General features: G+C 44.6%; 1 protein-coding gene across 1 annotated transcript in view; it reads left to right on the plus strand.

Annotated features, from left to right (window-relative positions):
* LOC143989067 (cytochrome P450 2K1-like) overlaps positions 1 to 5610 on the plus strand; it is a 69431-nt gene extending 63821 nt beyond the window's left edge. Inside the window, exons 9-10 of the mRNA XM_077489079.1 lie at positions 865 to 1006; positions 2598 to 5610. Coding sequence (XP_077345205.1) covers positions 865 to 1006; positions 2598 to 2776 — 321 coding nt within the window. The 3' untranslated portion in view covers positions 2777 to 5610. The remainder of the gene's footprint in view (positions 1 to 864; positions 1007 to 2597) is intronic.
* Positions 5611 to 14302: the final 8692 nt, after the last annotated feature.

The following is a 14302-nucleotide window of genomic DNA, read 5'->3' on the forward strand; positions in this document are numbered from 1 at the left end:
GAAACAAACCAGGTTACATCCCCTCAACATGGGAGGGGGTGCGATTTGAGGAGAGGGGACAGCCATGTTTACCTATCATTTGGCCAGTGACAGGACATGGGATCAGTCATGTTCGTCAGGATTTTTTTTCAGTGTGGGTCAGCTTTCATCCCGATTGAACTTAGATCTTCTTCAGGGGACATTTTTTTATATATAAAAATAAATACTTTTTTACTTTTCAAACTCTTTTTGATGAATGAGCACCCCACATGTTGAGGGTAGGTGGCCTGTTATGGTTTAGAAGGAGGAGGGAAGGTGGCTGTCCTTCCCTCTTTTCTGGCCTGCCAGGCTGCAAGCTTGTATTAGGGTCTGGTATGGATTTTGGGGAGATCCCAAACAGTTTTTTTTTTTTTTTTTTGGTGTGGCATTCCCCTTAAAATCCATATCAGACCCAAGGATCTGGTATAGATTATGGGGGAGACTTCACACCGTTTTTGTTTGTTTTATCTTGGTATGGAGTTCCCTTCAAAATTCATACCAGACCTAAAGGGTCTGGTATGGATTGAGAGGCCCCCCATGAATTTAAAAAAAAAAGTATTTTGTTTACATTCTGCTGACAACAGGAAATTCCGCTGACAGCAGATGATTCTGGGTTGTTAAGGACACGATGGCCTCCCACTCTTTAACAACAATCTTCTCAAGGCATCCAAATATATCTGAAATGCATCTGAAATGTTGTTATAACTTTTTAAAATGTGTTCATATTTGTTACTACTGTATATACAAATAAAGTGTGTGTATATATATATATATATATATATATATATATATATATATCAAAGAATAATATCTATACTAACCAGTTGGTAACTATTTTTCCTGCAGGGAACCACAGTCATCCCACTGCTCTCCTCTTCTCTAAGAGACAAAGCCTACTTTGAAAAACCTTATGAGTTTTACCCAGAGCATTTTCTGGATACAGAAGGCAATTTTAAGAAGAATGAAGCATTCATTCCATTTTCTATTGGTAATAACAGATAATACAAAATGTTTTAATTTACTGAACAGAATATACTATAAACACTTTTAATGGCTTCCAAGGTCATTGTTAGCGTTTACATACATTTTAAGATTCCGGTTCACATTTTTGTCTTTATTCAGGTTACCAATGCATGGATTAGTCAGCCAAAGTAGATCATAATCAGTTTATTATCAGCTCTGTGGCTTTCAATCACTTCATTAAAGGGACAGAAAGGCACATTTTCCTTAAGCCCACCTGGACAGGAGACCCACCAAGAAAATTTCAAGTAATGAATCTGGTTGCATTCAAAGTAGCCCAACTAGCAGCTGTATACCGTGTTTTCCCCAAAATAAGACCTAGTGTTATTTTCCAGGAAGGCTGCAATATAAGCTCTACCCCAAAAATAAGCCTTAGTTTAAAAAGCTTGTAAAATCCTATAATTCAATCTATTACAGTAGTATATAATGTACAATGTGTGTTTCTGTAATATAATTGCGGGGAAGGGAGCTCCGGCAGGTCACCGAAGCGCAGAGTGTCACTATAACAAAGGTATTTGGCACAATTATTTTACAGAAACACACACATTGTACATTATATACTACTGTAATAGAGTGGATTATAGGATTTTACAAGCATTTTAACTCGGTTCACACTGGAGACTCCTTACAGGCAAGGAGCGAGAAGGGGAGAGAAGACAGCACATTACATGGTAAGACCTACCGCAAAAATAAGACCTACTGTGTCTTTTGTTGCCAATATTAATGTAAGACCCGGGCTTATTTTTGGGGAAACATGGTAGTCTTTACCAACCACCACCTTTAGTGTTCCTTGAGCATGTTCTCAGTGCAGCTAAGTAGCATTGAGCCCAGTAAAACCAGACTCAGCATTACTGAGATCCCTGCCCAGCTGCTTTGCCTGTCACACAGGCAGGCACAGTGATCAAGGCTACTCAGTGACGCTGAGCCTGATGAGAGAGCAGGATCAGCTTCACTGAGAAGAATTCCTGGCTGTTGTGTCTGCTTATTTGTCAGGTGCAGCAGTCTGGAGCTCTACTTCAGCCCATTGGTTGCTTTTCCATCACTTGGGTTGCTGAATCCACTTCTGACACAGGAAACAGCCAGAGGCCCAACAATCACAGTTTCATTAATGTAATAAAGGCAACTTTAACCTCATAGCAAACAGTCTCAAAGCAATTGACATGCCTTTCATTCTGATAAGATAGTTCTTTATTAGTGGGGAGTTGTGCCTTATGTGCCCAGATTAGAGTCTCTGTTCCTTAAATGATGTTCTCCCTCATGGCTTCTCTTTCAATGGCCAGCAGCTAACTCCCTCAACTAAGTGCCACCCCAACTATTTAAGAGATCCTGTTAGGTCCCCAATAGGACATGTACCCTTTTCAGATGCTTTTAAGACAAAACAGCCATATATACATCTGCACCAAGCACAGTAAAAAGTAGGTGGACTGGATGCTACTTAAAACCCATGTACAGTATACCTACCTTAATCTTATCTCACCTATCTTAATATGAATTTAATTTACAAATGATGCTACATGTCTGATTTTTAATAATTCAGATACACTTTTTTTTTTTCTTAGGAAAAAGAAGCTGTGCTGGGGAAACACTGGCTAAGATGGAGCTGTTCCTCTTCTTTACAACACTGCTGCAACGCTTCACCTTCCAGGCCCCTCCCGGAGCTGAGCTGGACCTCACCCCTGCACTGGGGGGCACAAACTCCCCATTACCATATGAAATCTGTGCAATCCCCCGCATCTAGATTAAGTGTGTGTGATGGGAGGGCACATGGAAACCAGAATCCCTTGAAAAGATTGGGAAACCCATGTTTCAGCTCCCCACACAACTCTTATGTCTAAGTCACCCTGTGCCATCCTGGTACAGGGTGAGTGAGAAAATATATCTTGGATTACTTAAAATGTAAGTAAGTAATATTTATCCACAGTATCACCCAGGATATATGCAAAGACTATTCTTAGGTTGTTAATTCTGACTACACAATCCTTGAAAGAGCTGATTACATTGACCTCCGGAGATGGACTGTCTGGTCACCTAGGCTGCCTTAAGTGCTGGGGTAATTAACATGTTAATTGTGTAATTGTATTTTAAGTTTTTGCTATAGGGGAGGGGGGAGTATCCATGAGCAGCCCTACCTCGTTATCTACCCCTTGTGTAAAATGTGTATAAAAGTCTGTATTCTGTCCAATAAAGGATTCAAGATTTTACAAGCTATTTTCGCCTAGACTTGTATTCAGTGCAGCTATGAGAATATATCTCTCTGATAGCCAGATTGGAGGAAGCGGGATATACTGACGGAAGCACTCAATCAGAGATTTCCATCACAGTGTGCACTGAAACACAATGACATTTATTAACATTGTTCCTCTATCTAATCAAAATAAAAAATAGATTCAGCTTACATTACTGTTAGCAATATCTCACAAAGAAAATTAAGCAAAAGTAAACTGTTAGCATTTGAGGACTTTGAGTAGGCCCTAAATAGCTACTTTGGTCATAAACCATACACCCTGATCTCCCACATCACTATTGTCTGTAAATTACAGCTTTCAAAATGACAGCCAGGACTTACTTTGTGCCACAACAGCAGCTGCCACTATGTAAATTGTAGCGTCCGAAGAGTGCTCAGATGCTTCATTGAGAATTATGACATGTCATCATTTGTTGTTACTCTGTTGTATTCATGTAAAGATTAAAGCAGTGAAGGACTAGTCAGCAGTTTTGGTGGTCTCTCTGCAACTATTTCCCTATTACTGACTTATCATGTCTTGTTCTGAACTGTGTCTTTATGTGGAGGAGGCCATCTTGGTAGTCACAGGGCTTTACTTCCTCGTGTTAGAGCCTCCAGCAAGGAGAACAGTGAGCAGCACAGTAGTAACATCACCAAATCTCATTCCAAATCTCATGAGACTAGCAGTCAGAGGCAGAAGTGTCTTAGACCTTACACTGCAGATATACACAGGAGTGCTCAGGCACCCTCACATAAATAAATCAAAATCATATAGTGCAATCATATAGTGACATGTGTCAAACAATCAAGTAAAATAAGAGTCCTTTTGGTGTACAGACCTCAGCACCATTAAATAATATGAAGAGAAACATGTCCTTTGTAATATATTCACATATCAATGCACACTCACCAGACCCAAATCACTCCCCCTTACAGAGTGTCAATCTGCACTTTTAGTTATCCAGAACAGGTACTCTTTATGGTTTCCCCTAACCATTTAAGTTCTTAATCTCATATAGTAATGTAACAAAAAATTTCAGAAAAATATCTCACAGTGTAATATTTAATTAATCATGAACATTAAAATGTTTTAAATGCAACTCGCACGGTATAGTGCCTCAACACTAGCACCATTGTATACAGCTTAGAAGGCTTAATCTATTTCCTGCATGCCTTGCTCGGATTGGAGTGTGTTCCAAGCCTCAATTTAGATCTGGGAGTGACATGATATAAACCCCGGATGTGACGGTTGAAGCGCTTTGACATACGTTTCACCAAATAAGGTATCTTCAGTACGATGAATGACTTCCTGAAGACACATTATTTGGCAAAACAAAGCATTTCAACCATTACTTCCGGGGTTTATATAATGTCACTCCCATATCAAAATTGAGGCTTAAAACGCACCCTGATCCGAGTGAGGCATGCAGGAAATGGATTAAGCCTTCTAAACTGTATACATTGATGTCAGTCTTGAGGCACTGTGCTATGCGAGTTGCATTTTAAACCTTTTAGATGTCATGATTAATTAAATACCATTCTGTGAGATATTCTTCTGGTATTTTTTTACTAGATTATTATACATACTTAAGGACATCCTAAGGACCCAAAAGACTGGGGGAAACCATAAAGAGGATCAGTCCTGGATAACTAAAGACTGACCCTCTGTAAGGGGAAGTTATTTGGGTCTGGTGAGTGCGCATTGCAGCTTTTTTGAGCACAAGTGGTGAAGATTAGTGTATATATTACAAATGACTTGTTTCTCATATTTTTTAATGGTGCTGGGGTCTGAACATCAAAAGAACTATTTTATTTCACTTTATTCTTTGGCATATGTCACTATTGGATTGCTCTATAGGATTGTTATCTATGTATGTGTAAGCGACGTACCTTTTTGCTTTTTTGATTTATAAAACAAGGGCTAATTCAACTTAAATGGGCAGCTACACTATCTTGCTTTTTGATTTAATTTTTATTATCATTGTATTTTTCAAATATCACATTTGGCTACATATGGCTTTACATATGTGTAAGTGCCATTCCTTTATCATTTAACACATACCAAGATGTGTGCAGCTATTTTCGAGAAGAATTCTGGCTTTTTTTTTCTGGGCACTGCTTAATTTTTCAAAAAATTCACTATTTAAGTTCAGGACCACTTTAAAAAGATGCACTGCTAAGAACTTGGTTAAAAGAAGAAAAATATAAACCTAAACAGTAATGTTTTAGTAATTATAGTCAGGTATGGAAATGATGAGTCTTCAAATGTGTGTGCAGACTGAACAGTTTTCCAGTATTATTTTCTTATGACCTGTGTCTTGGATTCAATAAAGTTTTATATTTTTGAAGAGGGTTTTGTCCTGTGTGATTCATCTTCACCGATTCTGTGGCAACACCTTAAGTTTGAGAAAGTTAAAAATATATTTAAGTCCCAAAATATGTCAAGTTCATACAGAAAAACATTTCTATCTTAAGGCCCCCTTTATGCAAATAGCATTCCTGCGGGGCCAAACACACAGGAAAGAGAGGAGGATTGTGTCAGCATGAATGTAGAGGATAACACGTAGCAGTCTTCAAGGGATGGTTTTCAGTCCACAGAAACCCAAGGAGTTGTAAGTGGCTGGGAGGAGGTAGTTCCTAACAATGTCATCCTTAGTGACCCAGAGGACTCAGAATATCATGCCTCTGCAAACTTATGCTGCATGGGCTCCCTGATTCTGCAAAGCCTGCAAAAGGACCCTAGGATTCGTGGTATCAAGGAGAGTGATCATTGCTGGCTGGCAACCCTTCTCGATCCGCGTTACAAGGGTAAAGTTACAGAACTCATTCTGACTTTGCAAAGGTAGCTGAGGATGAAACATCTTCAGGAGGCCTTGAAGAAAATTTTGTGTAACGCCTTTCCAGATCCTGGGAAGTTATCATTTCCTGACGCTGCACAATGTGCTTCTGAGGCTTCCTTCAGTCCGAGGAAGAGTGGTGGAGAAGGTGGCCAGCTGACTGATGCCTTTAAACAATTTTACATTCCCCATCGCCAAGGGATAATAGGTTCTAGTAACCATCGCCAGCGTCTGCATTATATGGTGCAGGAATATCCAGGGGCGAGTGCAGACTTGGAGAGAGTTCCAACAGATCATCCACTGGGTTACTGCGTCTTCAGGATGGACCACTAGCCAGGACTTGCTTAATATGCAATCGAGCTACTGGCCTGTCCTGCATCCAGCGTGCTTTCTGAACGCACATTCAGTACTGCTGGAAGGTTTGCAACGGATCAAAGTGTGCGCCTGTCCACAGACTCTGTTGATAGGCTCACATTTACAAAATTGAATCAGTCCTGGATGCTGATGTAACTGATTTAATTTGCTAGGGACCTGGGTTCCCTTGAAGACTGCCTATGCTGCCTAAGTGCCTATCATATTCCTGAATCTTGATGATGCTAGCCTCCAACAATATTTTTGGTTTAGGGCACCACCAACACCCAAGGCCCAATTTTTCTGCATCTGTTTACCAGGGGCATGAAATTTAAATTTTTAAAATAATTGTTTACAGCAGGGACTGTTCCTGCGTCCAACAAGAGTAACTGTGAGGGGTTACAGTGTTCAGGCACCACCAACACGCAAGGCCCAATTTTTCTGCACCTGTTTAACAGGGGCATGTAATTAGAATTTTTGAAAAAATATTTAACAGCAGGGCCCGCTCCTGCGCCCAACAAAAGTAACCGTGAGGGGTTACAGTGTTCTGTCACCAGCAACATCCAAGGCCCAATTTTTCTGCAACTGTTTGACTGGGGTATGTAATTACAAATTTTAACATAATTGTTTACAGCAGGGCCCATTCCTGTGCCCAACAAGAGTAACTGTGAGCAGGGCCGCATTAACATAGGGGCTATTGGAACTCCAGGTCCCTTACCTTAAGGTAGGCCCATTTGCGAAAAAACAAAGCAAAAAAAAAACTATCGACTTTGAGGATCGTGGTTCAGCAACCAGGGGTCACAGAGACCCCAAATTTGAGGATCCTATTATCTATGGTTCCGGACCTTGCGCAGCCTGTCTGAAGCTACATACAGAGAGGCCAGTTTAAAAACAAGCTGACACACTTTGTTTGCAGCAGACTGAGAGGATGAGTTCACTGTGCCTCTCCTCACTTCTTGTCAGAGGCACTGAGCTCAATGGACAGCTTGGAGCCTGCAGAGTTTGAAAGTCAGCACCACCTGTCAAATTCGCCTATTGAATTCAATGGGACCACTCTGCAACTGCAAGCCAAACCCACTCGCAGTAGCAGCCTAGTCCAACAATTAAAAAATATGATTTAGCAATGTAAAAAACAAAACAAAGAGGTGGCAGTAGCACCTCATGCACACCTGTCAACTGCTGCTATACCACTCGTTGAAAATCAATACACCACAGATCACTTTTCAGAGGGCAGTAAGCATTACCGCAAATGTGAAAGAAACTTGAAACACATCATCCATTTCACACTCCCCACCAACCAGCTCACTCCCCATCCACTTCCCATGTTAGCCACCTTCCTTCAACTTATATCACAGGTTACCATTTCCCAACCTGCAGATGACAGACCCTACTCACAAAGATATCACTCCCAGTTACTTCCCCCACCCGCTGATTGATATCCCTCCATGACCACCTCACACTCCCCTGCTGACAGACCTCTCTCCCCAGCCTGTCCCCACACAGAACTCACCTGTGAATGGAGGGAATCGATCCCGCAGTGTTATTGTGCTCTGCCAGTAGGGAGCCTTCCCTACCCACACAATACAATGATCAGTGTTGCTAACTATAGCTGGCAGCACTGATTGTTTTGGGAAAAACCTGACAAGCTGGTTGTACTCAAGTTGATTAATGACTTGTGTACAACCAGCTAGGCCATACGTAAATCAACTATGGCTGGTCTCTGCTTAATTGGCTTAATTTCAATCCATGTATGGCCTGCCTAACCACTACGCAGTCCCTAAACATCCTTCCACAAACCTTTACATTTTTCCTTCCCAGAATCCTTCATTCTCCTCTCCTGTACAAAGTGCACACTGTCATACTCTCCAAACTCCACTCCTGTACATACTTCCCACTGTCATACCCTCCACATTTCTCTCCTATACATAGTGCCCCCTGTCATACTCCTCACAATCCTCTCCTGTACATACTGCTTACTGTCATACACTTCTCTCCTGTACAGAGTGCCCGCTGTCATACCCTCCACATTCCTCAACTGTACATACTGCTCACTGTCATACCATCCACACTTCTATCCTATGCATACTGCTCACTGTCATACCCTCCACACTCCTCTCCTGTACATACTGCCCACTGTAATACTTCCACAATCCTTTCTTGTACATACTGCCCAGTTTCATATCCTTCACTCTTCTCCTGTACATACTGCCCACTGTCATACCCTCCACACTCCTCTCCTGTACATACTGCCCATTGTCATATCCTCCACACACTTCTCCTGTACATACTGCCCACTGTCTTACCCTCCATAGTCGTCTCCTGTACATACCGCTCACTGTCTTACCCTCCATAGTCGTTTCCTGTACATACCGCTCACTGTCTTACCCTCCATAGTTGTCTCCTGTACATACCGCTCACTGTCTTACCATCCACACTCCTCTCCTGTACATACTGTCAACTTTCATAAACTCCTCTACTGTACATAGTGCCAGCTGTCATACCCTCCACACTCCTCTCTTGTGCATACTGCCCACTATTATACCATTCACACTCCTCTCCTGTACATACTGCATGATCATACCCTCCACATTCCTCTCTTGTAAATACTGCCAACTGTCATACCCTCCACACTCCTCTCCTGTACATACTGCCCCATCATACCCTCCACACTCCTCTGCTGTACATATCGCCCACTCTGATACCCTCCACACTCCTCTCCTGTACATACTGCCCCATCATACCCTCCACACTCCTCTGCTGTACATACCGCCCACTCTGATACCCTCCACACTCCTCTCCTGTAAATACTGTCCCATTATTAGTGATGGCCGAACGGTTCGCCCGGCGGTCGTTTCGCGGCGAATTTCCGACATTCGCGGTCCGCACGTTCGAACGCCTTTTTCCGTCGTTCGCCGCGGCGGACTTACGTGTTTAATGTATACAAGAACTTTAACCTTTGGTGACACGTTTATCATGTGATACAGGACAGCCAATTGAGACATGACAGCACATGGACACTTGTACATTCCCCCTAACCTATAAATACACCCGATCCGGTGGCCATTTTACATTCTTTCTTCTGTTAAGATAGGGACAGGTTCCTGTGTGGAGTAGGGAGAGATAAACCACTAGCTATTTGGTACACAAAAGTTCTTTTCAGGACTGGTATAGGTGTTAGGTGTTGATAGGTTTGCTGTGCTGCTGATTCTTGCAGCAGCCTGAGTGTCTTTTGTTAGTTTAGAGAAAGGGAAAGGACGGTGTATGCTACAGGGACAGCCAGATTAGTCTTTCATCATCATCATCATCATCATCATCATTAGCTGTTACTATCAAGGTCCACAAAAGAGCTGTTCCAGTAACCACTAATCGTTCTCTTTTTTTGCCAATTTGTATAGGGACAGGAAGGAAGCAGTGTTGTCAGGCAGTGAGGGTAATTTTAAAGACTTGCTGTTATTATTAGTTCCACAAAGGTTCTTTTCAGGACTGGTATCAGTGGTACAGTAATAGGCTTGTACATGTATAATATTCTTTCTTCCAAATATAGAAAGGATATTATACTTGACTGCTGCCCTTCTGCTGCAGTCTGCTAAACATTCACAACTCACTTGTTCCACAAAAGTTCTTATAAGGACTGGTAACTTGGTATAGGGTGCTACGGTACATAGGCTTGAGTGCGGTACAGTCTGCTGTTCTGTAAGGACCGCTATCGGTCCACAATAGATAGGGTTGACGTGCACCACTGCTGACCGCTCACCTATACTGCAGCAGTCCTTCAGCGGTATAGGGACTGACGTACAGTCTGCTAATCACTAACACACAACCTGCTTGTTCCACAAAAGTTCTTATAAGGACTGGTAACTTGGTATAGGGTGCTACGGTACATAGGCTTGAGTGCGGTACAGTCTGCTGTTCTGTAAGGACCGCTATCGGTCCACAATAGATAGGGTTGACGTGCACCACTGCTGACCGCTGCCCTATACTGCAGCAGTCCTTCAGCGGTATAGGGACTGACGTACAGTCTGCTAATCACTAACACACAACCTGCTTGTTCCACAAAAGTTCTTATAAGGACTGGTAACTTGGTATAGGGTGCTACGGTACATAGGCTTGAGTGCGGTACAGTCTGCTGTTCTGTAAGGACCGCTATCGGTCCACAATAGATAGGGTTGACGTGCACCACTGCTGACCGCTGCCCTATACTGCAGCAGTCCTTCAGCGGTATAGGGACTGACGTACAGTCTGCTAAACACTAATACACAACCTGCTTGGTCCACAAAAGTTCTTATAAGGACTGGTAACTTGGTATAGGGTGCTACGGTACATAGGCTTGAGTGCGGTACAGTCTGCTGTTCTGTAAGGACCGCTATCGGTCCACAATAGATAGGGTTGACGTGCACCACTGCTGACCGCTGCCCTATACTGCAGCAGTCCTTCAGCGGTATAGGGACTGACGTACAGTCTGCTAAACACTAATACACAACCTGCTTGGTCCACAAAAGTTCTTATAAGGACTGGTAACTTGGTATAGGGTGCTACGGTACATAGGCTTGAGTGCGGTACAGTCTGCTGTTCTGTAAGGACCGCTATCGGTCCACAATAGATAGGGTTGACGTGCACCACTGCTGACCGCTCACCTATACTGCAGCAGTCCTTCAGCGGTATAGGGACTGACGTACAGTCTGCTAATCACTAACACACAACCTGCTTGTTCCACAAAAGTTCTTATAAGGACTGGTAACTTGGTATAGGGTGCTACGGTACATAGGCTTGAGTGCGGTACAGTCTGCTGTTCTGTAAGGACCGCTATCGGTCCACAATAGATAGGGTTGACGTGCACCACTGCTGACCGCTGCCCTATACTGCAGCAGTCCTTCAGCGGTATAGGGACTGACGTACAGTCTGCTAAACACTAATACACAACCTGCTTGGTCCACAAAAGTTCTTATAAGGACTGGTAACTTGGTATAGGGTGCTACGGTACATAGGCTTGAGTGCGGTACAGTCTGCTGTTCTGTAAGGACCGCTATCGGTCCACAATAGATAGGGTTGACGTGCACCACTGCTGACCGCTCACCTATACTGCAGCAGTCCTTCAGCGGTATAGGGACTGACGTACAGTCTGCTAATCACTAACACACAACCTGCTTGTTCCACAAAAGTTCTTATAAGGACTGGTAACTTGGTATAGGGTGCTACGGTACATAGGCTTGAGTGCGGTACAGTCTGCTGTTCTGTAAGGACCGCTATCGGTCCACAATAGATAGGGTTGACGTGCACCACTGCTGACCGCTGCCCTATACTGCAGCAGTCCTTCAGCGGTATAGGGACTGACGTACAGTCTGCTAAACACTAATACACAACCTGCTTGGTCCACAAAAGTTCTTATAAGGACTGGTAACTTGGTATAGGGTGCTACGGTACATAGGCTTGAGTGCGGTACAGTCTGCTGTTCTGTAAGGACCGCTATCGGTCCACAATAGATAGGGTTGACGTGCACCACTGCTGACCGCTGCCCTATACTGCAGCAGTCCTTCAGCGGTATAGGGACTGACGTACAGTCTGCTAATCACTAACACACAACCTGCTTGTTCCACAAAAGTTCTTATAAGGACTGGTAACTTGGTATAGGGTGCTACGGTACATAGGCTTGAGTGCGGTACAGTCTGCTGTTCTGTAAGGACCGCTATAGGTCCACAATAGATAGGGTTGACGTGCACCACTGCTGACCGCTCACCTATACTGCAGCAGTCCTTCAGCGGTATAGGGACTAAGAGTTTTGTCACAGGGTCATTTAAAAAATGACATGCAGAGGAAGAGGCAGGCCCTTCCGCAGGGGTGGTAGGGGTAGGGCAGGAGCAACAGGCTTGAGCCAAAGTGGGAAGTTGCAGAAGGTGCGTTCAATTACTTTAAAGGATGCACCAGACTTGGTTGAGTGGCTCGCTCAGCCTTACTCTTCTGCACCCTCCTCATCCTCTCGATCTGCACCCTCTTCTTCACTCTCTGCTATGTGCACCCCCAAAGACACTACCACCAACAACACGACCACCACCACCACCACCACATACCTTCCGCTTGAGTCACTGGAATTATTTTCCGATCCATATCAAGAGGACATTTCTGATGCGCAGCCACTCTTGGTATTGGATCAGGAAGAGGAGGTAGCAACAAGCGCTACTCAGCAGTCTGACGCCAGTACCCAGATCAGCCCAAGGAGGAGGTTGGTCCCCGGTGTTGCTGCCTACTCCGAGATCTCTACTTATAGCGGTGGGGAAGGTGACGTTGATGATGACGTGTCTAGTGATGTCACGTGGGTGCCCACAAGAGAGGAAGAGGAGGGGAGTTCAGAGGGAGATATGGACCAGCAGATAGGGAGGAGAAGCAGCAATGACTTACATTGCACAGCAGGGACAAAGCAGACTGCAAATGTATCAGGAGCGAGTCATCGACCATGTACGGTCACATCTGGCGCTCCCAGGACACCGGCACATGGCTCCGCAGTGTGGGCTTTTTTTAACGTGTCCGCTGCTGACAATAGCGTTGCCATCTGCAATCTTTGCAGTCAACGCGTTAGTCGCGGTAAGCCCAATACTCACCTAGGGACGACCGCCTTAAGAAGGCACATGAGCAGCCATCACCGAGCCCAGTGGGAGCAACGGAACACACAAAGCCACACTGCAGGCTCTCACCGTCCAGCCTCGTCTTCTACTTCTCCTTCTCCTCTCTCCTCACAATTGTCCTCCACTCCACCTTCCATCACGCCAAGCTCACATTTTTCTGCAAAAAGGCAGGCTTCCGTGGGCCTAATGTTTGAGCGTAAAAAAATGATGATGCCGGATAACCCTCTTGCCCAACGGTTGGCGGCTGGCTTGTCAGAACTCATAGCCCGCCAACTACTGCCATATAAACTGGTGGACTCGGAGGCCTTTCGCAAATTTGTGGCCATTGGAACACCACAATGGAAGGTCCCAGGAAGGAAGTATTTCTCAGAGAAGGGCATCCCAGAGCTATATGGCCATGTTCAGCGGCAAGTGAATGTATCTCTGGCACACAGTGTCGGTGCCAAGATACATCTGACCACAGACACGTGGTCTAGCAAACACGGGCAGGGAAGGTATATCAGTTTTACTGCCCACTGGGTGAACCTTCTGACGGCCGTCAAGCATGTAACCCGTGGCACCCGTGTAGATTTGGTTTTACCGCCACGGATTGCATGCAGGCCTGACTCTTCTTCTCCTCCTCCTACTCCATCCTCCTCCCTCTCCTCCTCAGCTGCCTCCTCCTTTTCCGCTGCTAGCGTCTCTTCCACTGCACCGCCCAAGCTCCCCAGAACCTATTCCACATGCCAGGTGAGACGTTGCCATGCCGTGCTGCGTCTGTTGTGCCTGGAAGCAAAGAGCCACACTGGCCCGGCACTCCTTTCAGCTTTGCGTTCACAGGCAGATGAGTGGCTAACACCGCTCAATTTGACAGTTGGTAAAGTGGTGTGTGACAACGGTGCCAATCTGCTTAGCGCATTGAAACAGGGCAAAATCACGCACGTGCCGTGCATGGCACACGTCTTAAACTTGGTCGTGCAGCGATTCCTTGTCAAATACCCTGGGGTCCAGGACATCTTGCGGCAGGCAAGGAAAATCTCGGCCCATTTCAGAAGATCTTACACGGCCATGGCTCGCCTTGCTGACATTCAGCGGCGACACCATCTGCCGGTCAGACGTCTTATTTGCGATTGCCCGACGCGATGGAACTCAACCTTCTATATGCTTGATAGGCTGCTCCAGCAGAAACGTGCAGTTAACGTCTACCTGTATGAACTCTGCGAAAGAAACGGTTCTGGGGAGCTGGGTTTTTTTTC

Source organism: Lithobates pipiens, unplaced genomic scaffold, assembly GCF_037356315.1.
Source record: "Lithobates pipiens isolate NorthernLeopardFrog02 unplaced genomic scaffold, aLitPip1_a1.2 Scaffold_18, whole genome shotgun sequence".
NCBI lineage: Eukaryota > Metazoa > Chordata > Amphibia > Anura > Ranidae > Lithobates > Lithobates pipiens.